The sequence below is a fragment of the Mus musculus genome, chromosome 11 (genome assembly GCF_000001635.26).
Source record: "Mus musculus strain C57BL/6J chromosome 11, GRCm38.p6 C57BL/6J".
Lineage (NCBI taxonomy): Eukaryota > Metazoa > Chordata > Mammalia > Rodentia > Muridae > Mus > Mus musculus.
In genome coordinates this window covers 84,196,875-84,222,219 of record NC_000077.6, presented here as the reverse complement: position 1 = coordinate 84,222,219, position 25,345 = coordinate 84,196,875, and the positions used below count along the sequence as shown (strand labels likewise).

At 39.5% G+C, this 25,345-nt stretch overlaps 1 protein-coding gene and 1 pseudogene across 11 annotated transcripts in view; one reads left to right on the top strand and one right to left on the bottom strand.

The window, feature by feature from the left end:
* The window catches only part of Acaca (acetyl-Coenzyme A carboxylase alpha), a 272,017-nt gene that overhangs the window by 179,432 nt on the left and 67,240 nt on the right, over positions 1 to 25,345 (bottom strand). For 10 of the 11 annotated variants that reach the window (XM_011248667.2, XM_006531953.2, XM_006531954.2 and 7 more), the window contains 2 exons: positions 7,930 to 8,062; positions 6,248 to 6,386 (listed from right to left, as the gene is read on the bottom strand). In XM_011248667.2, the coding sequence (XP_011246969.1) occupies positions 6,248 to 6,386; positions 7,930 to 8,062 (272 nt within the window). The remainder of the gene's footprint in view (positions 1 to 6,247; positions 6,387 to 7,929; positions 8,063 to 25,345) is intronic. The other variant, XM_030245463.1, reaches the window with a different exon arrangement.
* Positions 14,048 to 14,476, top strand: Gm31074 (predicted gene, 31074; annotated as a pseudogene).

Here is a 25,345-nt window from a genome sequence, read left to right as displayed (position 1 = left end):
TCTTTTCCCTTTTAAAATTTTATTTTATGACCATATTTTATCTTATGACTGGTTTTTGAGATGGAGATTTCCTAAGCTAACCATGCTGGCCTTGAGTTCTAGGATCAAGCAAGCTTCTTGCCTCAGCCTTGAGTGCCTGAGACCACAGCCTATATCATCACCACACTTACCTTATGCCTTTTTTTTTTTTTTTTTTGGTTTTTCGAGTGTAGCCCTGGCTGTCCTGGAACTCGGAAATCCGCCTGCCTCTGCCTCCCAAGTGCTGAGATTAAAGGCATGTGCCACCAAGCCCAGCACCTTATGCCTTCTTTTACAGGCTACTTATAATCACCATACATTTGGTATGAAACTATGTTTTTCCCTTATATTATAGGCAGAAACTGCTGCCAGTGTTTTTCCATATTAATATCTGTCTTAAACAGTTCCCATTTTCTGCTGAAAGAGAGCAATTAAAGATTTTTTTTTTTTTGAGATTTTGCTGCATCAGCTGCAAGTGTATGGGGTGCTTTCCTGTATTTTTATCTATGCACCATGTGTGTGCAGTGCCCTCAGAGGCCAAAAGAGTGCTGGATCTCTTGGAACTGGAGTTACAGACAGGCTTTGGCTGCTTTGCGGGTTCTAGGAATCATCCAGTTATCCAAAAGAACTGAGCCATCTCTGTAGCCTCTCCAAATAGCATTTTATATTTAGTCAAAGCTACATAACTTTTCCTCTGTGGCTTAATCTTTTTTAGTAGCCCTAGTGTCACCTATATCACATAAAACACACATATATACATACATATACAGATACATACATACATTCATACATAGAGAGAGTATGTTTAAAAATATTATTAATGGCAGCTAACAAGATTTCAAAGTTCTATACAAATCAACTTCAATTATTCTTATTAAGGACAATAAAGAAGGTGGGATATGTGGCTCAACTGGCAGAGCATGCATGAAGACCTTGGCTCTAAGCAGCACATAAATTAGGCATGGTAGAGCATGTCTATATCCTAGCACTTGAGAGTAGAGAAACAGTACTTCAGAATCCTTCTCAGCTACACCGTAAGTGTGAGGAGCCTGGATCCATGAGTCTCTGTCTCCAAGAAAACAGTAAAGGAAAGAGAAGAACTGGTGGACAAAGGCACTCTTGAACTGAGTATAATCCCTTAAATAAAAATGTATTAAGTTTAAATTTAAAAGAGAGAGATATGGGGGCTGGTGAGATGACTCAGCGGGTAAGAACACCAACTGCTCTTCCGAAGGTCCTGGGTTCAAATCCCAGCAACCATATGGTGCCTCACAACCATCCGTAAGGAGATCTGACACCCTCTTCTGAAGTGTCTGAAGACAGCTACAGTGTACTTACATATAGTAAATAAATAAATCTTTAAAAGAGAGAGAGAGAAGCCTTAAGAGGCAGGAAAAAAAATCTCATGTTTTAATATTATAACCTATATTTCTCCACAATTCCTATGTCCTGTAACTATAGTCAGTAGCACTACTCTGGAAGCACTCCTCAAACTGCCAAGCACACCTTATCTGTTGGCCCACAAACAGACTCAACAATGACTAACAGTAAACACTTGGGGAGGGGAGAGGATAAGGGTTTTCTCTGTATTATTTCTCCATAAGCAGCACAACAGATTTACATTGTGCTAAGTACTAGAGATTTAAATACATCTAGATACAGGAAAGTTGGACACACAGCATTTCTGGGTTAAGCAGAGGAATGTTAAGAGGCCGGTGTGGGCCTGTCTCCAAACAAACAAATACTATACTATTTTACATACAGGACTTGCACATCTGCAGGTTTGGGCATCAGTAGAGGGACACAAAGCAGACATGCACAGTCACTGATGATGGCTATACTCAAATTCATCCTACTACATGAGTCACCTTTCCAGCTTTTCTAGACATCATAAGGTAATATTATGAAATGGGAAACTGGTAACGTGGCTTGGTGGGTAAGTCCACTTGCCTTGGAGCATGACCGCCTACGTTTCATCCCTAGAGCCCACATGGTTCCCACAGAACACATGCTTTAAATTACAAAGCTATTGTCATCCTGTCAATTTTGCCTTGCCTCTACAGTCTTAGAGGATGAAACCCACTCTTCATGTTAACAACCAATTTTATCTAAATTTTTTTTTTACAATTTTTAAATTTTTTTCTTTTTTTAATTTTAAAAATTTTAAGAATGTTTTAAACTAAAAAATAATTATGCTGTTATATAAATTTACAAAAGTCGCAGAACTATACACTTTTGAAAGGTGACTATTATGTTAATAAATTATACTAAATAAAACTACTAGACAACAACTTGAGTCAAATGTAAAAGTCACCCATAATTTGTACTGTTGATAAGCCTCTTCATCATTCAATTTCTTTCTAGACGAGCATCAGCACAGGGGATGAGCTGTCCCTCCACTGTAACAATGCATCACAGGAGGCAGGCAGTGGCTTGGGACGTCCATGTGACAGGGAGTAAAAAATAATCTTGGTCCAACCACTAGCCGTCTTGGTACTTATTCTAGGACATTACTGATTTTTCCCCCTCAGAAAAATACCAAGAAGTAGGAATTTTGAGTCAGAAGATACATGTAATTTTGTCCATCTATGCTTCCTCCATCTCTTCAAGGCCACTAATGTACTTAAGGTCTCTCCGAGATTTAAAGCCCTTTGACTCCTTCCCTTCAGACTGTACACATTCCTGAAGTTGTTTCATTCTCACAAGAGTGGTAAATATGGGGCTCCCCTGTAGTCACAAGAGGCTGGGGCAGAGAATCATGTGAGCTCAGGACCTCAAAGTTCAGCCCAGAAAAATCACAAAATTATCTCGCTTTTTAAAAATAGTTAAAAAAAAATCCTCCATTGAGTTCTCTTTTGTGACTGCCTTTCTTTTTCTCTTCCCATAAGATTCCTAAATATTGGTCCATAGTGGCGCTATATCACTTCCCCCACTCCTTAATACTCTATATTAATCTTTATACTCTCTTACAGTATTCCACTGAAACAATCCTCCAGCATTACCAATGGCCCAGTGACCTCTGCACTGCGACGTGGGCATCCGGTCTTCTGGCCTTGTTTACTTGTTTGACTGTTGACACATCTGGCCTTTCCACTTCTCAAAGCCAGGGCCTCAGGGATGCTAGGCAAGCCTCACTCTGCCATTCAGCTACCCACCCTCAGCCCTGAACTTATCTTTTCCCCTTTTCTCCTATCTCTTTAATCACTTCTCAGCTTTGTTTATAGACTTATCTCCCTGAGTCTATCCCTCACACTCTTCCATGTGACGTCACACTTAGCCCTCTTCATTTTCTAGCTGTTCTTTGGAAGGCAGAATTAACAACTGCATATCTGCAATAATTCAATAATTCACATATCTTAAACTCCACCTGTATTCTATAATTGTTCTTCCTCAAACAGTTCTTCCTAGTTGCTCATAGAACCATCCACCTAATTAGTGGGTTTTCTTGGTCTTTTTCGTAAAAAAAAAACAACAAAACAAAAAACAACAACAACAACAAAACAAAAGCCTGGGTGCTAGCTAGTTGGCTCACTGGTTAAGAATGCATATTACAGCCACATGGTGCAGTTCCAGAGGTCAGATTCCCTCTTTGGACCTCTGCTACCTCCTGCATATACATGGTGCACATAAACTCACACAAATATGCACATACATAAAACAAATAAAACTTTTAGAAAGAATCTATATCATATATATATTCATACACACATATTTATATGGAATATATGGTATCTAATATGAACATAATTGAGAAAGGAAAAGAAGTGAGAGTAGAGTCATATTCAGAAACTAGACACTGGGCTAGAGAAATAGCTCAATGGTTACAGAGCACTGGTTGCTCTTCCAGAGGATGTAGGTTCAGTTTTGAGCATCTATATAGCAAGCAGCTCACTTCCAAGAAATCCAACACTCTTTCCTAAGCATACAAGTAGTATATAGACATATATGCAGTATGTACACCCATACACTTAAGATATAACTGCTTGAGATGGTAACTGCTGATACTGGATAATAGATAGATGAGAAAGATTCATTAACACTATTTTTATAAGCTCCATCAATTTAAAAATATACAACTTAAATGTCCAGTATGTACAGATATACAAACAAACACATACATATAAAAAGATGAAATGTGACCTTTGAGGATGAAACACAGGGCTCTCCTGTGAGATGCTACACTGTATCTTGCATTTTTAACAATATATAAGTTCCACATAAAATTTCCAGAAGAGTGCTTACATCACACCATCATTTGCTGTTTTTTCTTCCTGATGTACCCTTCCTTTTCCCATAACTCTCACAACTCTGACCTATTCTTGGCCAGGAGTGAGTGCTTTATGTAAGTCTCTTCTTAACCATCTTCCTAAGCATTAGCTATCTCATCTGAGTTCTTACTGAACCCTCTGACAAGTTTCTATCATAGTATTGATCTCATTAGAGTAAAACACTTGTTTCCTAGAGCAAGATCCTATCATATTCCTATGGGTCTTCATGACTGTAGAATGATTAAATAAATGACTAAGAGGCATACCAGGTACAAATGGACTAGCAAAAAAGAAATCCAATAAAGTAGTTTATATTTAGTATGAGATTTCATCTTTATGAACTTCCTTTTATAGGTATACTAGTGGTAGTGCAGAGAACGAGAGTAAAGGACCCATCGAAATGATTTCAGATACCCACAATTGCTTTTCAGCAATTTGTGACATCTGTTTCAAAATAAGATGACATAATAATATTTACTTCTTAGGAATTGTCTTAATATTGTCACCATGTAGACTACATTTATAAACCAAAATAAGCCCTGAAAGGATATCTTTTCTTGTATCTCTGTGTTTTCCATCTTCTGATAGTGATTAAAGGTGTGTAAAAAGGACTGGAGATATGCTTCAGAGATTAAGAGCACTTGAGGTTTTTATTGTTGTTGCTTTTTGTTGTTGTTGTTTTGTTTTTGTTTTTGTTTTTTTTTGCAGAAGACCCAAGTTCTGTTGCTAGCACCCACAGAAAGCCAACAACTGACTGTAACATTTCCAGAAGATCTGATGCCCTCTTCTGGCCTTCATGGGCCCTGCACACACATAGTATAGACATATATGCAGGCAAAATACCCATATACTTAAAATACAAACAATTAAAATGGGGTGAGGGTGGGATGGAATGATACATGCCTTTAATACCAGAAGTTCCAAGGCAAAGACAAGTAGCTCTCTATGAGTTTGAGACCAGCCTGGTCTACATAGTAAGTTCCAGACTTGCCAAAGCTACATGTTGAGACTGTCTCAAAAAAAAAAAAAAAAAACAAACAAACAAACAAAAAGGGCTGGAGAGAGGGCTCAGTGGGTAAAGCACAGACTGCTCTTCCAAAGGTTCAAATCCCAGCAACCATCTGGTGGCTCACAACCACCAGTAATGAGATCTGACGCCCTCTTCTGGTGTATCTGAAGTCAGCTACAGTGTACTTATGTATAATAATAAATAAATCTTTGGGCTGGAGCAAGCGGGGTTGACCAGAGCAAGCAGGGGTCCTAAAAATTCAATTCCCAATAATCACATTAAGGCTCACAACCATCTGTACAGCTACAGTGTACTCACATACATAAAATAAATAAATAAATCTTGAAAAAGGCCGGGCAGTTGTGGTACACGCCTTTAATCCCAGCACTTAGGAGGTAGAGGCAGGCAGATTTCTGAGTTCGAGGCCAGCCTGGTCTACAGAGTGAGTTCCAGGACAGCCAGGGCTACACAGGGAAAAAAAAAGTAGGGAAAACCCATTTGGGTTCCAAGATATCTCCCTCAGTGATAGGGGGAAAAAATGGGAATCTTTATTCTATAATATTCTCTCTAATTCCATAAACATAATGGAAACATCATTCATTTCCAAATATTTTCAGTTAGAAACACTAACGTATTTGACCCTAACAAATACTTAACACTGGAAAAGTCATCCTCACAGCTCAAATACTTATACCAAATTTCTACTTCCTGACCTCAGAATACAGGGAGGACCTGTGTAGTTAGCTACAGCATAATCAATTTTGTGTGTGTTACTGATACATTTTATTGTTTATTTGTTTTTATTACTGACGGCATTTTAAAAGAGAAATCTTTGCATAGGATTTCACTGGCAGTCTTAGGTTTGGGAATCTCCCTAGGGTAACATTCTTCTACTTACAGACAGGTCTACTCAATGTTTTATACCTAACATGACATAAAGCCAGGATCTCACCTGCATTGGCTTTAAGGTCTTCAGGTGTAACCATGACAACAAATCGGATTGCACGTTCATTTCGAAACATTTCATAAGACCACCGACGGATAGATCGCATGCATTTCACTGCTGCAATACCATTGTTGGCGATAAGAACCTGGGAGGTAGGGATATGAAATGGGAAATGGAAGAAAAGGTAGCCAAGAAAGGCAAAGATAGAAAAACAAGGATACATTTTTACATATCTCCCTTTGTTCAAGCAAGAAATGTTGCTAGGCCAAGTTGCTGAGAAACAACTCCTACAAGATCAAGCAATATTGCAACACCTGCTAGCTAGAACTAATTAACTTTCAAACTTCATTTCCTAAAAACATTAAATCATACACCCACATTATTTATTTGTAAATAATTCAATTATAAATATCTATTATGAAGAAACATAATATATATGTAATAAGAAATGGAGGAAGGTTACACTGCGTGGTGTTCTACACTATTCTCTATTGTAATAAGAGATCATGGCATCAATTGCTGTTTTCCAAAGTGCTGAACTCAGAGTGCTTCAGAGTGAAAGAAACTGCTCAGCTTCACAGTCACAAGAAAAATTTTTAAAAAATCAAATATTCCTGAAAAGTTTTCTGTAAATAAGCCTTCCATCTTCTTAGGTATGTCTTGCAATCATATCCCTGAATACCTCACAGGCTAATAGGTATATAATCGACCTTTATTAACAAAATATAAGACAGTGATGAAGCAATACTTTTAGGAGTAGGAATACTGGTCCTTATAGTTTAATCTATTTCAACCAAGATATTCCCCAGTTGTGACAAGTTTTAGATTACAATGACACAGAACTGCTTTGGGGGGGAGGAAGGGGTTGACAGGGGAAAATGACAACACAAAGAGTTTCATTACATAAGCCACAAACCCTTGATCTCCCTACGTCCAGCTCCTAAGTGCTACAAACCACCTGACATCTATGTGGTATATTTTCTCTAAACATCTCAAATACCTGGTAAGAGCCAGTAAACCCTAAGTCTGTCAGCCTTCTCTTCTGAAACTCCCTCTGCTTCTTTAAATCCAGTGCTATCACATTTATCTTCTCACTGGCACTATACAAGGTAACCAATTATTCCTTAAACCCTCCCTGCCAGGCTAAAGAAGCTCTGCCCGTAAAACCACAAGATCTCCGGGTGGTGATGGTGGTACAAGCTTTAATCCCAGCAGATTAAAATGGGAGGAGGAAGTGGGTGGATCTCTTAAACTCAAGGCTAGCCTGATCTATAGAGTGAGTCCTAGGACAGCCAGAGATATACAGAGAAGCCCTGACACACACACACACACACACACACACACACACACACACAAACACACACACACACACCAAAAAACAAGCAAAAACCCACAAGATCTTTCAAAAAGAACATTAGAAGCAGAGTTTCAATTCCTTATCAACTATGACCAAATTACCATCACTAATATGTGTGTGTGTGTGTGTGTATTACATATGTGTGTATATGTAAAAACACAGGTACACAGTGAGATTATGTATTAGTAACATGCTAGGGAGACAGAAAGGATAGCCCTGCATAAAAAGGCAAAGTCCCTAAAAACCTAAATATCCTTTTGAACAGAAACAACAAATCTAGGCATGAAATCTCACATACTTCAAGCGAAATAGTTTAGTAAGTTTAACTTACCTTCTCAATTACTTTATTTCCCCCAAAACGAGTAACAAATTCTGCTGGAGAAGCCACAGTGAAATCTCGTTGTGAGTCTATTTTCTTTCTGTCTCGACCTTGTTTTACTAGGTGCAAGCCAGACATGCTGGATCTATACAAACAGAGAATCCAAAAGAAACTTTACATAGAATTTCTTCGTAATACCCATATCTTCTGAAAACCTTCCTTTCGCAACTATACTATAACATACTATAACAACACTTCCCCAGGAGCCTTGTGGAGTCTACATGCTGCTAGCTCACAGGAAAGGAAACCATCCTTAGTGGACGTAATGGGTCAGGCCTGTCATCCCAGCAGTCTGAAACTCCGGCAGGACTGCCTAAAGTTCCAGGCCAATATGGGCTAAAGAGTGAGATTCTTGTCTCAAGACTGTGAAAATAAGGGGCTGCAGAGGTGACTAAGTGGCTGGAAATACTTGCTGCTCTAAAAGAGGACCTGAATTTGCTCCCAGCACCTGACGGCATGGTGGATAATTCAATTCCAAGGGTTTGTATACCTCTACTTACCTTGGTAGACACCAGGCACACATGTGGTGCACGGACATACACTCATACCCATAAAATAAATAAACCTAAGAAGGGGATGGAGATGCTGGAGATTTAGTTCAATTGTAGACAGAGCTCTTATGTAGCAAGCACAAGGCCCTGGGTCCAATCACTAACTAGCATGCAGACTGAGGGATACTCTATTAAAAAAAAGGAAAATGGAACTGCAAAAATGGTTCAGTGGCTAAGAACACATATTGCTTTTGCAGAAGACCACAGCTCAGTTTGAAGTACCCATGTCAGGCAGCTCACAACTGCCCATATCTCTAGATCCAGAGGACTGGCCATCCTCTTCTGAACCCTGTGAGCATCTGCACTTGCATGTAGACAGACAGACAGACAGACAGACAGACAGACAGACAGACAGACAGATTAAAAATAAATCTTTGGGTGGCTGGAAAAATGGCTTATTGGTTAAGAGCACTGCTCTTCCAGAGGCCCCAGGCTGGATTCCCAAGTGTCAGCTCAGAATGCCAGTCTGCAATGCCAGTCCCAGGGAATCCAACATCCTCTTCCGGCCTCTGAGGGCTCAAAGCACATATGTAGTGCATGGACACATGCGGTCAGAACATCCCCACATACATTATTTTTAAATCTTTTTTAAAAGGGAAAAGAAGAAAATCTGATGAAGATGCAATTAAACAGAGTAGTTATGTGGGGAGAAGACGGCAGGAGAAGGGTTGAAGAGACAAGGCCACATAACTAGACATAGCTGACAGAAGGCCTGGGACCTATCTTTGTTTCATGTGGGCAGGTTTTTAAACTCCTATAGATTTTTTGATTGGGGGAGGGGAGGGGGGTGTATTTGAGACAAGGTTTCTCTGTGCCCTGGCTGTACTAGAACTTGTTCTATAGATCAGGCTGGCCTGGAACTCATGAAGATCAGCCTGCCTCTACCTCCAAGAGCTGGGATTAAAGGAATGCACCACTGTTCCCAACTCTAGATTATTTTTAACCCAGCAAGATGGCTCAGTGGATATAGGTGCTTGCCCTGTAAGCCTGAGTTCAATCTATGGGACTCACATAAGATGAACGGTGAGAATCAGGAAGTTATCTCTGACCTCCACTATGCACTGTAGCATCCTCGTCCAAACACACACCACACACACAATAAAAAATAAAATTTAAACTAAATTTATTAAGATAAATAGTGGCCCTCACGGAGATTAGTACATCACAAGAGGAATTATAATTATATGATCAAATAATTCTTGCCAGGCATTGTGATGCATGCCTTTAATCCCAGATATCAGGAGGCAAAGGCAGAAGTATCTCTCATTTAGAGGCCAACCTGGTCTACAAAGTGGGTTCTAGAATAGCTAAGGCTACACATTGGGACTGTCTCAAAAAACAAAAACAAACAAAAACATTCTATATATCTGAAGTAAGAGAGAAGCAGACATTAACATTCTAACATCCTATAATCTAAGGAAATAAAGAGTAAGGAGATACAGGGCTTGGGAGAAGAAAGAAAAAGCATCATGAAAATAAAAAGATTGAGGTCAAGGACAGGAGTGACAGTCTTTAGTCCCAGCACTCAGGAGACAGAAGCAGTAAGATCTCTGTAAGTTCAGGGCCACTCTGGTCTACATAGCAAGTAGCAGGCCAGCCAGGGCTTCACAGTGAGACACTGTCTCAAAATAAAATAATAAAATAAATAAAATAAAAAAGATTAAGAGCCCCATTCTTTAGTTGCCTTGCTTCAAATTTTACAATCGTATTTCCCATTCTTGGTTCCAATTGTAAATGTGAAACTATTTCTTTCTTCATCCCCTGGAATTGCATCTTTTGGAGAAATGGTACCAAAATATTGTTTTTTCTAAAACCTATAAAGTATTACAGATTTAAAAAAAGAGAAGCAATCATTCTCCTCGCAGTGTATCTATAAAGGCAATAGTAAGCTCTCTCCTTGCCCTTTCAATGACTTAAGGGTAGCTCTTTGTTCATTTCTTTGCTTGAAACAAGACCTTACTCATAGCTCAGGTTAGCCTGGAGATCATTATTATATGTACCCCTCAAGCCTCCTTCTAGTATATACAATAAAGTATTAAGAATAAAACAAAACATACACACAAAAATAAAACAAAACAAAAACCTTCACCCTTTTCTATTAATAATATGCTTAGCTACCCTGCACTTGGATTGGAACTTTAAAGAGGGTAAAGAAATGAGCCCTCCAAATAGAATGACTTGTCCAAGTTTTCAAAGGAAGTTTAAAACACAAAGAAGAACTCTAGTTTCCCAGGCCTCCTTTCAGTGTTTTCCAACTATACCGTGAAACATCTATGGTAACGTTAACAAGGTCTCGAAACAATGCCACACACACTGTTCTGAAAACAAACCCTTGAGCCAAGCGTGGTGGCACATGCCTTTAATCCCAGCACTTGGGAGGCAGAGGCAGGTGGATTTCTGAGTTCGAGGCCAGCCTGGTCTACAAAGTGAGTTCCAGGACAGCCAGGGCTACACAGAGAAACCCTGTCTCAAAAAAAACAAAAACAAAAAACAAAGTCAAAAAAAAGAAAAAGAAGAAAGAAAACAAACCCTCCCTTATCTGTCTGCAATGGCACTGCCTATGCACTCATCTCTTTGAGGCTCTAAGTCTATGACACCAGGGCATCACACTGATCAATAACATGATGAATTTCACAAGCATCAGCCTTAAGGGAAACACAACCCAAAACTGCGCAGTAACACCACATAAACGGCACTCTGAAACTCGGATAACTGAGCTGCAGTATTGAGAGTGTGCTGGTGGGGAATGCCTCAAAGGCGTGAGAGGACGACGTACATCTTGACAGAGGTGATCATTACACAAGTGTGTACATGTATCAAGACTACAAGTACTATCATTTTGTTTGTTTGTTTTTGTTTTTTAGTTTTTCGAAACAGGGTTTCTCTGTGCAGCCCTGGCTGTCCTGGAACTCACTTTGTAGACCAGGGTGGTCTCGAACTCAGAAATCTACCTGCCTCTGCCTCCCGAGTGCTGGGATTAAAGGCGTGCGCCACCACACCGGGCTAAGTTCTATCATTTTTAAAGGGTAAATTTTTTATCTCAACAAACCTGACTGCAGGAAAAAAAAAAAAAAAAAAGCAAAGCAAAGCACTCAATCACAAAAGAACTCACATGATATGTACTCACTGATAAGTGGATATTAGCCCAGAAACTTAGAATACCCAAGATACAAGTTGCAAAACATATGAAACTCAAGAAGAATGAACACCAAAGTATGGTCACTTTGCCCCTTCTTAGAATTGGGAACAAAACACCCATGAAAGGAGTTACAGAGACAAAGTTTGGAGCTGAGACAAAAGGATAGACCATCTAGAGACTGCCACACCCGGGGATCCATCCCATAATCAGCCTCCAAACGCAGACACCATATGCCAGCAAGATTTTGCTGAAAGGACCCTGATATAGTTGTCTCTGGTGAGGCTATGCCAGTGCCTAGCAAACACAGAAGTGGATGCTCACAGTCAGCTATTGGATGGAACACAGGGTTCCCAATGGAGGAGCTAGAGAAAATACCCAAGGAACTAAAGGGGTCTGCAACCCTATAGGTGAAACAACAATATGAACTAACCAGTACCCCCGGAGCTCCTGTCTCTAGCTGCATATGTATCAGAAGATGGCCTAGTCGGCCATCATTGGGAAGAGAGGCCCCTTGGTCTTGCAAACTTTATATGCCTCAGTACAGGGGAACACCAGGGCCAAGAAGTGGAAGTGGGTGGGTAGGTGAGTTGGGGAGGGGTATGGGGGACTTAGGGGATAGCATTTGAAATGTAAATGAAAAAAAAAAACCTAATTTTTAAAAAAAAATGAAAAAAAAAGCAAAAGACAAAAAAATACCCTCAGGCTAGTGAGATGGATCAATTATTAAAAGCACTTTGCCTCTCTTCCAGAGTACCTAGATTCTGTACCCAGCATTCACCCAATGGATGACAAATGTCTATGATTCCAGTTCCAAGGAATCCAATGCCCTCTTCTGGCCTCTGTGGACATCTGCATGCAAATGTGTACATATATACTTGCAGGTATACACACATGCATACAAAATAAAAATTATAAGAAATTTTAATATCTTCCCAATAGCTAAGTAGGTGATTTTAAAGAAAGAGACAATGAATGTGAAGTCCCTAACTGCACATACCATGTAAACTGGTATGACCCTGCTTTGAGACTATAATGTAAATTTAACAAGTACAACTTTGAGAGGCAAATAGAAGCAGGGTACGGCTGAAAGCAGAACTGACTAGGGAGCTGTATGAGAATAGCAAGAAAATGTTCTCACATTTGGACCCTTCCTTCTTTCTTTGGATCAATAATTATCTGTTCTCCAGTGGTCCAAAACAGGGTAAGCAATGAACATAAGCACACAAGAGAAACAGTAGTGCACTGAGGCATGGAGGACAGCAAAAGTAAGGTAGCAGGAGAAAATAAACAGATGGAGTGTGGACAGAAAGCAGGTTTCTCTCACCTACCTTTCCAAGAACCATTAGAGATTAAGAATCTAGGCAAAATACAAAAAAAGCAAGCAACAGAGTGACATAAAAGAATCCCTAAAATGGCAGTTAAATTACTAAAGGATAAGACTGGAGAGATGGCTCAGTGGTTAAGAGCACTGACTGCTCTTCCAAAGGTCCTGAGTTCAAATCCCAGCAACCACATAGTGGCTCACAACCACCAGTAATGAGATCTGACGCCCTCTTTTGATATGTCTAAAGACAGCTACAGTGTACTTACATATAATAATAAATAAATCTTTGGGCCAGAGCAAGTGGGACTGGAGCAAGCAGAGGTCCTGAGTGCAATTCCCAATGTACTCATATACATAAAATAAATAAATAAATCTTTTTTAAAAAATTCCTTTAAAATTTAAAAGGGAGCAGATTAGTTGTTTTATTTGTGTATAGTGTTAAAAATTATGGAAGCTATTGTTCTGGCTCTTGCACACCAGACAGAATGAGCTACAAGTCGGGCACTCACACTAAAGCCCTAAGCAAACGGAAGCTAAGCTCTCTATCTAACCTTCTGGAGAGATCAGAATTACAGACATGATAGGCAACCTCCTATTAGGACAATTATCAATAACATATGAGATACTCCCTTTGCCTTAGTCCATACAAATGTACAAAGAGACCTTGAAATAAACTGAATTAAACTATAGCTATTTTACAAGAATTTAGAGCATATGCCGCTATGATCTTGTTTTGTTAGAGCACTAAGTCCACCATAGCCTCCAAAAGATCCTGCCATCCAACACTCCAGTGGTTAGATTTCAATATATGAATTGGGAACAAAACAAAAATTCAGGGGCAGTGAATATATATACTAATACACATACATTTTATTATGTAAGTATATGTTTTTACATGTATAAATAAATAGTATCTTAATATATTTGATATAATTATAGATATATAATTAAAACTTTTTTATATTACATATATATACATAACCTCAGTTACTTTTTACTTCTTTGATTCTTGGTTTTGTTTAGTTTTCTCTCAAAAACATAAAAGAAAAAAGGATGCTCTTGAACCAGGCAGCCTCAGCAATGAACAACGCAGCAATGCCAAGATTAAGGCTCAGGACCAACGCGGCAAGAAGAAGGAGGAGCTGTTGAAACAACCGGACGATCTAAAGGTGGAACTGTCCCGGCTTCACATTGCCAAAGTGACAGGTGGCACTGCTTCTAAGTTCGAAAATCCATCGCCCGAGTCCTCACTGTCATTAACCAGTTTCAAAAAGAAAAACTCTGGAAATTCAACAAGGGTAAGAAGTACAAGCCCCTGAACCTGCAACCCAAGATAACTAAAGCCATGCGCCGCCGCTGCCGGCTCACCAAGCACAAAGAGAAGCTGAAGAACAAGAAGCAGCAGCAGAAGGAGCGGTTGTACCCACTGTGCAAGTACACAGTCAAGGCCTGAAACAATGACAATAAAGTGTAAGCCTGACTGGCAGAGAGAGAGAGAGGAGAGAGAGAGAGAGAGAGAGAGAAAGAGAGAGAGAGAGAGAGAGAGAGAGAGAGAGAGAGAGAGAAAGAGAGAGAGGGGAGAGAGAGAAAAGAAAATGAAAACGGATGATTGTTCTAATGACAATCTTGAAAACTTGGAGATTTTAAATTTACTGTTTTTTCTTAATTCTAGTTAATTTTCAGGCAATTTTGTTCAAAATAGAAACTAGATCACAAAGGAAGGCACTAAAAGATAATGGACTGACCTTTAATCACTGTTATCACACAAATCATTTAGGTCTTTTTTTAATGTATATTTTTAGAGAAAGTGTGTGTGTGCATGTGTGTGTGCATGATGTGTTGTGAGTATATGTGCCATTGTGCATACACTGAGGTCAGAGGACAACTTTGGAGCTGCTTCTCTTCTTCAACCCTTCCTTTTGTGGGATCAAATTCAGGCGACAAGCTGTCTCACTGAGCCATCTACACAGACCACTCACTGAGTCTTTTATGTCATTCTGCTCAGAGAGGACACAGGCCTGTAAGATGCCTGAAGCAGAAGCATAAAGCTCTCTACATAGCCTCTTTAGTTTAGGAAAACCTGGGAGTTTGGCTTCTTCAACAACTCCAGTCTTGCTACATGGCAAGAAAACTTGATCAGGTCCCTTTTCTGGCCTAGAAACATACCCTAAAATTGTTTTCAGCAAAACTATATTCATCAGGATGCTATACACTGCAGAGAGCTTTCCTCCTTTACAATAGCTGAAGACACTTGCAAAAATGAAGACATTTTTGAAATGCCACCTTGATCCAGTGAGCAACTAGGCACTGACTGAGCTCCCTTTGTGGACTAGTAGTGCCACAAGGACCAAACAGGACCAGCACTTCTTAACATGTCTACATTACCACATCATTTCACATATCTTTTATCCAAATTCTGCATGAAAAGTAAGGGTTTAGATATTCAGGGATAAATATGCCAGTTTTTATTCATTTCTTACAGAACAAAATCAGAGACTGCAAAAGGTTCAGTAGTTAAGAGTCTTTGATGTTCTTGCAGAGAACCTGGTTCAGTTCCCAGCACCTACAACCATCTATAACTCCAGTTCCAGGAATCTGATACTGTCTTCTGATTGCCACAGACACCAGATATGCACATGATGCACATCTGTACACACAGGGCAAACACTCATACACATATAATAAATAAATTTTTAACAAGGTAAAAACCAAAAACCAAAAGAACAACCCCTGTAAATTCAAGCTAGGATTAGTGGCAGTTTTCAGATCTATGCCACCTGACTCAATCACCTACAACTGACTTTTGAAGCATGTACTATCTCCTTTTCTATTTGCAGAATCCTCCCTACCAAAATGACAAATGATGGGAGACTTTTCTTCAGATTTTGGCCTTGTAAACATAAACCACAGTCCCACCATCCCAACCCCCGTCCAGGTGCTTCAAACCTAGGAGAGCAAGAGGCAGTATGCGGCCCTGTCTGCTTATTTGGCTGCTTCAGTCACAGCCGATGGCCTCAAACTACAAGGGTTTTTTGTCTACTTGTCCTTGGGGTTTTCCCATTCCATCTCTCCTCTTTCTTGCATTTTCTCCTTACACAGAGGTCACACACAAATGAGTTGATTTTCCAAAGGACCCAGAGGAGTGGGGGGGGGTGGACTCTAACCTCCTGTATAGCTAGTAACAGCAGTTCTGCTTTAGCTACAGCAGACGTTTCACCAACAGTCACTTTGTTCTGAACGTCACTAGAGAAAGGTTCCAGTGCCCTTCCTGGCTGCCAGGAACACCTGACAAAGAGGGCCCTGAGTGAAAAGAAAGCAGCGCTTACCACAACAACAAAGCCAAGAAAATAATGGGGTCACGAAACACAGAAAGGGGAGGCCAGCACAGCAAAGTGGGTAATTTCTAAGATCCAATCAAAACAAATAATACTGATTAGTACTCTCCAAGAGAGGAAAAGGCAGGCAAGAAGGGGAGGGGCCACACGCAGGAAGGAAATATAAATATGTCCCAAGGAACTTTGAAAAAGTGAAAGGGACTTCAGGTCTTTAGTGAAAGAAAATTGAGGTCTCAGCAGTAAAACTCTACAAGACCATTCACCAAAAACCAAAGCATGAAGGTACAAAAGAGACAGAAACGACATGGGTGACCCTTTTAAAAGGAAAAGAGGACCTGGACAATATTTTGGAGAAAGGGTTCCAACTCATTTTAAGCAGGGAAAGAAAATCCAGGCTTAAAGGACTAGTGGGATGCATGTATCACTTAAGAATTAAATTTGCTGTAGAAATATAAATAATCAATGGTGGAATGTTACACAGCAGTATCTTCCTGATGATATTAAGCAGATACTCATGAAACTACACCATTGTATTGAGAGGAAGACAACCTACAGAAAAACAGCCTCCAAAGACAAATCCTCAGGATGACTGTAACTCATTGGAGTCAACCTGACTTGACTCTTGTGCCACAAGAGAAAAAGAAAATTTCCCCCAAAATACTGGATTGTAACAGCCTAATAACATTCCAGAGAAGTCCTTCAGATCAGAAGTATACACGAAACAGAGAAGACACCTGAAGATAAGAGTAACACATCTTAATCTCTTTTTTATTTTGGTTTTTGAGACAGGGTCTCTCTATGTAGCTCTGGCTGTCCTGGAGCTCACTACCTGGACCTGCTGACATAGCCTGGAACTCAAAGATCCACCTGCCTCTGCCTCGCCAGTGCTGGGATTAAAGGTGTGCACAACCATGCCCAACTTTCTTAATCTAATGTACTGAGGTGGCCATGGTTGAAAAGCCTCCTTGGCTACCTAGCATGACCACTGGACATAATAAAAACGTCAAGTCCCAGGTTGTTCTCTATGGGAAGCCACATGTGCCGTTGCAGGGTGGCACTGGCTTCCGCTGGCCACTACGCATACATAGGCAGTAAAGGTTTTTGTTTTTTTTTTGCCAAGATGAGGTTTTTGAGAATTAACCAAAATTAACCAATCAGATGAGAGACAAGTTAACCAATCAGATGAGAGACAAGTTAACCAATCAGATGTAGGCATACAAATGAGGTGGTAAGCATAACCCAAGCACAACCAATCCGGGTGTGAGGCACACCTCTCCTAGGCCTATATAAGCAGCACCAGTTCTGGGCTTGGGGGTCTCTTCGCCTCTGCAATCAAGCTCTCCCAATAAACGTGTGCAGAAGGATCCTGTTGCAGCGTCGTTCTTGCTGGCGAGTCGGGCACTGCAAGAGTTCTCTATGCTGTTGCATCATCCCTTCTCTACCAGTGAAGATGGCCAAGCATACCATTCCACTTGAGAATGAAACTGCCACAGAGGAAACCTATCATTGAACATCTTCTTCTAAAAATGTCAGAGAAAGTGTAGGATACATGCCTTTAACCCCAGCAGTCAGGAAACTAAGACAGCCAGACTGCTGTATGAGGCTAGCCTGAGCTACTAACAAGTTCTCAGCCAACCATGGTCACATAGTGACACTTTTATCTAGAAAAAAAAAAAAAAGAATGAATGAATGAAATAAAAGAGCCCAGGGGCTGGAGCAATGGCTCAGTGGTTAAGAGCACTGATTGCTCTGCCAGAGATCCCAAGTTCAAACTCCCAGCAACCACATGGTGGCTCACAACCATCTGTAATTGGATCCGATGCTCTCTTTGGGTGTGACTGAAGACAGCAACAGTGTACTCATATAAATAAAATAAATAAATATTTTTAAAAGGCATGAAAAAAAAGAAAATAAGAGACAAACAGCTTGAAAATTGGTACAAAATTATTAAGAAAGAAACAAAGAAAGAAAAGAAAAGAAGCTGGGCGGTGGTGGCGTAGCCTTTAATCCCAGCACTCGGGAGGCAGAGGCAGGCGGATTTCTCAGTTCGAGACCAGCCTGGTTTACAGAGTGAGTTCCAGGACAGCCAGGGCTACACAGAGAAACCCTGTCTTGAAAAAAACAAAAAAAAAAAGAAAAAAAAGAAAAAAAGAAAAAAGAAAAGAGAAGAGACGAGAAGAAAGAAAGGAAGGGAGAGAGAGAAGAAAGAAAGAAAGAAAGAAAGAAAGAAAGAAAGAAAGAAAGAAAGAAAGAAAGAAAGAAAGGAAGGAAGGAAGAAAAGAAAAGAAAGAAAAGGAGAGAGAGAGAGAGAGAAGAACCCATGTGTTAGAGGACTTGTCCCCACTGGAATGTTCAAAGGGGAGCCGCTTAAGGCAGGGAGCACTGCATCACCAAGCTCTGCCTCATCCGTGAGTTGATCCACTCACTGATGGCATTACTGTGAGGAGGAGGGAAGGTGGAGGGAGCTACTGGACACATGTCCTTGAAGGCTGGGTCTGTCCAAGTCCCATCCCTTCCTTTGTCTCTCTCTGCTTCACAGCTCTATGAGTTGAGCAGCTCTGATACATCAGCCCCTCTCTGCCATGATATCGTTGGCCTCGGGCCTAAATAATAGAACCAACCGACAATAACCTGAACCCCCTGACACTGTGAGCGACAGAAACTTTGTTTTTCTCTATTTTCTTTTCTTTTTTTTTCTGGGGGGGTGGGGGGGGAGGGACTCCAAGACAGGTTTATCCCTGTGTAGCCCTGGCTGTCCTGGATCTCATTCTGTGGACCTGGCTAGCCTCAAACTCTCAGATCCTCCTACCTCTACATCTGTGCTGGGATTAAAGGTGTGTAGCACCACCACCAGGCAGTGTTTCTTCCCTTAAGCTGTTCTTCTCAAGTAGCCTGTCACAGCAATAAAAGGCCAATATATGAGGTAGGAGTGTGTGTGTGTGTGTGTGTGTGTGTGTGTGTGTGTGTGTGTGTGTGTTTAGCTTTAAAAGATATTTAAAAGGCCGGACGTAGTGGCACACGCCTTTAATCCCAGCACTCAGGAGGCAGAGGCAGGCGGATTTCTGAGAGGCCAGCCTGGTCTACAAAGTGAGTTCCAGGACAGCCAGAGCTACACAGAGAAACCCTATCTCAAAAAAAAAAAAAAAAAAAAAAAAAAAAAAAACCAAAAATAAAGAATAAATAAAATAAAATAAAAAGATATTTAAAAGATAAAAAAATATTTTTCTATAAAGTGGTTTTTAATCAACTAATATTCTCACCAGTGGTGTGAGAATTTCCTGTGCTCTACATTTTTCTTGACATTTAGTACTTGTATTTTAGCTTTAGCCTTTGTGGTTGGTATAAGAGTTTAACACAATCAGGTATAGTTGTACACACCTTTTAACTCTGTACTCAGGAGACAGAGGCAGGCAGTTCTGAGTTTAAAGCTAGCCTGGTCTACAAAGGTAGTTCCATGACAGCCAGGGCCTCAAAAACAAAAGAAACTAAAAATCAGATGTACCCATCACATGCCTGTAACCACAGTGCTGGGGGGAGGGGGGGCAATTGGAGACATTGGGTCTTGCTGGTTGTCAGGTTCAGGAAGAGACCCTGTCTCAAAGTAATAAGGCAGAGTGACATAACAGGTCACTTGTTATCTCTTTCTACATTCTACGCGTACACAGATGGATGGAAGAATATACCCATACATACCCATGTGCATACACCACACACATACACCAAAAACAATGAAAAAATGGACTTATAATAAAAATATATTATATCAAAACTTGAAGGATTTTAGAGCGTTTAATTTCTGGACAGAAAAATAGACAATATAATAAAACAAATATAGAAAAAATGTTAGTGGTAGAATCTAGGAACTGAGCATGTAAGTGTTCTCTGAAGAATCTTCTCAATTTGCTGAGTGCCTTAATTTAATTAAATTTGCTAAATATGGCAATTCGAGACAAGTGTACTAAAGGTATGTAAAATTACATGGCATTACGGGAAACAGTGAGAGGCTAGAGAGATGGCTCAGCAGGTAAGAGCGCTGACTGCTCTTCCGAAGGTCCTGAGTTCAATTCCCAGCAATCACATGGTGGTTCACAACCACCCATAATGAGATCTGACGCCCTCTTCTGGTGCATCTGAAGACAGCTACAGTGTAGTTATTTATAATAATAAATAAATCTTTAAAAAAAAGGAGGGGGAACAGTGAGAGACACACAGGAATGCTATCTGTGAAACTTTTCTGGAAGTATAAAATTATTTAAAAATAAAAAGACTTTAAAATTAAGTTTTAAAATATTTTAATAATGCAAGAAAGTGTTACATTAAAAAGCTGAACTGTGTTTTTACTAGGACACCATTTTTAATAAAATTTACTATTAGGTAGTAAAAACTTAAAGAAAATATTAAATAATGATTATTACTGAATGAAACTATTTTAGATTTTAGTTCCTTTCTACACTTGTCAAAGTACTAACTTTTCTACAATGAACATTTTTTTTTAAGATTTATTTATTTACTACATGTAAGCATACCAGACACACCAGAAGAGGGTGTCAGATCTTACTCATTACAGATGGTTGTGAGCCACCATGTGGTTGCTGGGATTTGAACTCAGGACCTCTGGAAAAGCAGGTTAGTGCTCTTAACTGCTGAGCCATCTCTCCAGCCCGAACATATTATTTATAATGATTTAAAAATATAAAGCAGTGAATGCACACATCACTTATATATTGATGCCAATGGAAAGAAGTCAGGAAATAAATATATGAAATATAGGAGAAATATAAGATCGTGGAAGAGCTCTACTTGTAACAACCACACGGCTTTATAGAATAAACTCCTGAGACCTAAATACATACGTGGTCACAGACAGCTCCTGTTTTCAGAATGGAAAGGCGGGAGGGCGGGCAACAGAGAAAGCAGACTATGCCCCCAGAAAGAGCACCACACCAGAGACCTCATAATGACCTTCTGTCTACCCACTACTATAGCACCATGGCAACTGGGAACCTCAGAATATTAAGGAAAGGTCGCTGAAAGAAAATTTGGGAAGCTTCTGGGGGGCGGGCCAGAAAACTCAGGCAAGCCAAATGAGAAACATAAAGCACTCTCCAGGCCTTGCTATAAGCAAAGGAAGAACTGCAAACGAGAGCAAACGAGCCGGTTCCCTGTGCTAAAGCCTGACACAAATGAGAAGAGCAAAGGCATGGAATGTTAATAACGCTTATTCTCAGCGTGAGAACTCGAAACTGACAGTGTTTTCTGCAACCAAGCCTTTCAACACTAAATATCCAACTTTTATGCAAAAGACTTATAAAAGTTCCCTGGTCAAAACATTTTATCAAGCCAGCATAGTGGCACAAGCCTGTAAACCTAGCATGTATTCAAAGGCAGCCTGGCCTACAATGTAACTTCAATAGTCTGAGCTTCATAATAAGACCCTGTCTTAAAACCAAAACAAGAAAATTATCTCAAATAAGGTTTCCTTCATAATAAAATCATTCCAGCACTTAGGAGCTCAGGCGGAAGATTTTTTTTTTTTAATTCAAAGACAATAGGGCTACATAATAAGGCCATGTCTCAAGTAAATATATAAACAAACATTTGAACCACATTATGTTGGGTGTGGCACAGTTTATATTTCTGAAAGCTATAATTTAATATTATATATATCACCAGGCTTTAATGAAGTCATTAAACTGATTAAAGTCATAAAACACAAGGAGTTTAAGGTGATACTTAATAAAAAGAAAATTTTTATTTCTTTTTATGCCAAACAAAAATAGTTTAGCTATAACTAAAAAAAAAAAAAAAAAAAAAGAAAGGAAAAAAAAAAGTTCTATTGAGACTGGAAAGGTGGCTCAGTGGTTAAGAACACTGACTGCTCTTCCAGAAGTCCTGAGTTCAATTCCCAACAACCATGTGGCTCACAACCATCTGTAATAGGATCTGATGCCCTCTTCTGGTGTGTCTGAAGACAGCTACAGTGTACTTATAAGTAAACTAAATAAATCTTTTTTAAAAATAGTTCTATTCTTCATAGATTTTAATGAAAATGGTCATCGTCCTTATGACTATAAAACTGACTACATTGTTAGTGTTAAGGAAATACCAAAATGGCATCTGCCACTGCTCAGCTACAGAGCATAGAATGGTGTCTCCCTTTCTTTTTCCTTGCACCAAATAATCACTAGCAACCATACACATATTCCCATGAATCATTAACTTCTCAAACAAGTCCCCAGTCACTATCACAAAAGGCAGAGTACAGGAGTGGGTAATATAATTAAGAAAACTAAGCAGGGCCAGAGGTGGTGTATAAAATCCTTAACCTGACCATTCAGTATCTTTTTAAAAGATTTATTTATTTATTTTATGTATATGAGTACACTGTCGCTGTCTTCAGAAGAAGGCATCAGATCCCATTACAGATGCTTGTGAGCCACCATGTGGTTGCTGGGAATTGAACTCAAGATCTCTGGAAGAGCAGTTAGTGCTCTTAACTGCTGAGCCATCTCTCTAGCCCCTGACCATTCAGTATTTTAACCACATTATTTTAAGGTGTTTAATACAAAATTGGGATGAAGTTTTAAATATAAAGATGAAGGAGACGCTCAGTACCATAAGAGATTAAAGACCAAAATGTGGGGAATACCGTGCTTATAACTGGACTTTAACCAGGAATTCGGTATACTAGCTGGACAAATGTTTACAATCTTGTTTGACTGATAGCATGGGTTGACATCATGTGGTTTGTTTTAATACAAAATAATGTGACCTTAAGTGGCATCAGAGAAACTACCAAAACTAAAACAAACCAGACAACTCTATTAGATGCTACAAAATCGCATACCAGTTATCAAAATTAAGATGTACACATTAGTCTTTTGAGTCTTTCTTCTTAATTAATTCTGTTCAACTAACTAGTAGCTTTCAGAGATATCTCAACGTAACTATAGCTGATAAGCCCAGGTTGATCTTACCTAACAATAAAAAGTCTAAGTTCTTCAGTGAAACTTCCCTGGTCCCATCAAATTCTATTTCTCAAGCTCTTATTTTTCAAATACTTGGGAGATAAAACTTTTGTTGACTCTAGAAAAGCACGATGCATGTCTTCTCCATCCCTAGAAAAGTCTATTTTCTATTGCAGCTCATCCATCAGACCACTAAAATCTTCACGTAGCACCTGAAATGAAGCTCACAGCCATTATTCTACTTTGTTTCCGAGGCCTCTAGTTAAGACTTGTGAGAAGGGGCCTGTCTCCTTAACCTCTATCAAGGGTAAAAGATCAGGCTATTCATTCCAGAAGTTGCTAGTAAACTTAACCAGTTTATACTTAGTATTTTAAGAGTGAAAGCAGTGCTTGAATCATTATCTTCATTTTTCTGAGAGGAAATGAGTTCAAGGAAAAATTATGGATTGCCAATGATCACATACAATTTAATTAGCTACAGAGATCATTGAAGTCTTCCCATCAAAGAAAAAATTAAATTACTCCCAAGAACACTGCCATATCCACAGATAAAATGGATCGAGGACGAAACCTTGTTCTATTTGGAACACTAGCTAAGAAGTCAGTGGAAACTGGCCTCTGCCCAGGCTGCTGATCACACTCCTGCCCACGAGCAACCAACATGAGAGCTGTGGCAACAATGAGGCATCCAAGACATTCTCAGGCAGTCATGCCACTGGCCACACAGCCTCTGCCTGACAGCCATGGACCTTGGGAATGGCTTGGCACCTACACACTGCCTCAGAATACCATCAGCTGAGTTTCCTGTAATAGCATTTATTGCATCATTGCCAAACTCAATGTCCTAATTCAACAACTGAACACTGTTTCACACAAAATTAAGACAAATTTCTCAAAGAGCAGTGTGACTTCAAAGATTTAGTATGAAGCTAGTCTTTCTCAATAGAGGACTATGACATTTTGAGACTTATCTTTGATTATATGGGATGATATACTACATTACAAAAGTAGTGATGGTAGTGGTATTGAGACAGGATCTCCCTATGTAGCCTGGTATGTCCTGGAGCTCACTATGTAGATCAGATTAACCTCAAACCCACAGAGCTCTGCCTGCCTGCCTGCCTCTGCCTCCCAGGTGCTAGGGTTAAAGGCATGAATACCAATATATCCAGACCTATTGCAAAACTTTCAGCACCTCTCTCCTCCATATGTGATTGGTCTCAGCAGTTCTCAGCTCCCACACACTTCCAAATGACTTTGAGGGGAAAGATACCACCAGTACTCACTCAAGGGTCAACTCAAGTTAGTCATAAAGCTGCAAAACATGTTTATATAGTCTTAACTTCTAGTCCCTGATGCTAATGCTTCTTTTGACCTCAGGTTAGATATAATACTTTGTTCATTCACTCTAGAAAGCCAACCTTATCAGAAACACAAAAGAAAAAGAAAAAGGAAAAAGGAAAAGAAGAAGAGAAGGAAAAGGAAAAGGAAAAAGAAAAGGAAAAGGAAAAGAAAAAAAGAAAAAGAAAAAGAAAAAGAAGAAGAAAAAGAAAAAGAAAAAGAAAAAGAAAAAGAAAAAGAAAAAGAAAAGATTGTAAGGTCAGGCAATCAGAGTAAAACAATTAACAAAAATTCAACTGAGACATTTGAGTTTGAATTATCAACCTTAACCAAGTTATTTTTCCTCATCAGATCTCTACAAAAAACAAAAACATTTGGCTCATCAAGCAAGGTAGTGTGTGCCTGAAATCACAGTGATTAGGAGGTAAGCCAGGCCAAACCCAAGTTTAGGGTAAGCCTAAGACATAAGAGATACAGTACTGGCAATTCATAAATACAGCACTAAAACTTTAGGTAGGGCATTTGCTTCACTGCAAGTCCCAGGAACCATGAAATAAAACATAACTAAGTTGCTTTATTCTTCTGTCCTCCACATAGCTTAAATGGGAGTGATTATTAATATATACTAACTGCCTCATTTTACAGAAGCTACGATTCCAAGCCCCACAGATAACAACAATGAATTATCAAAATGGATTTTACTATAGAAT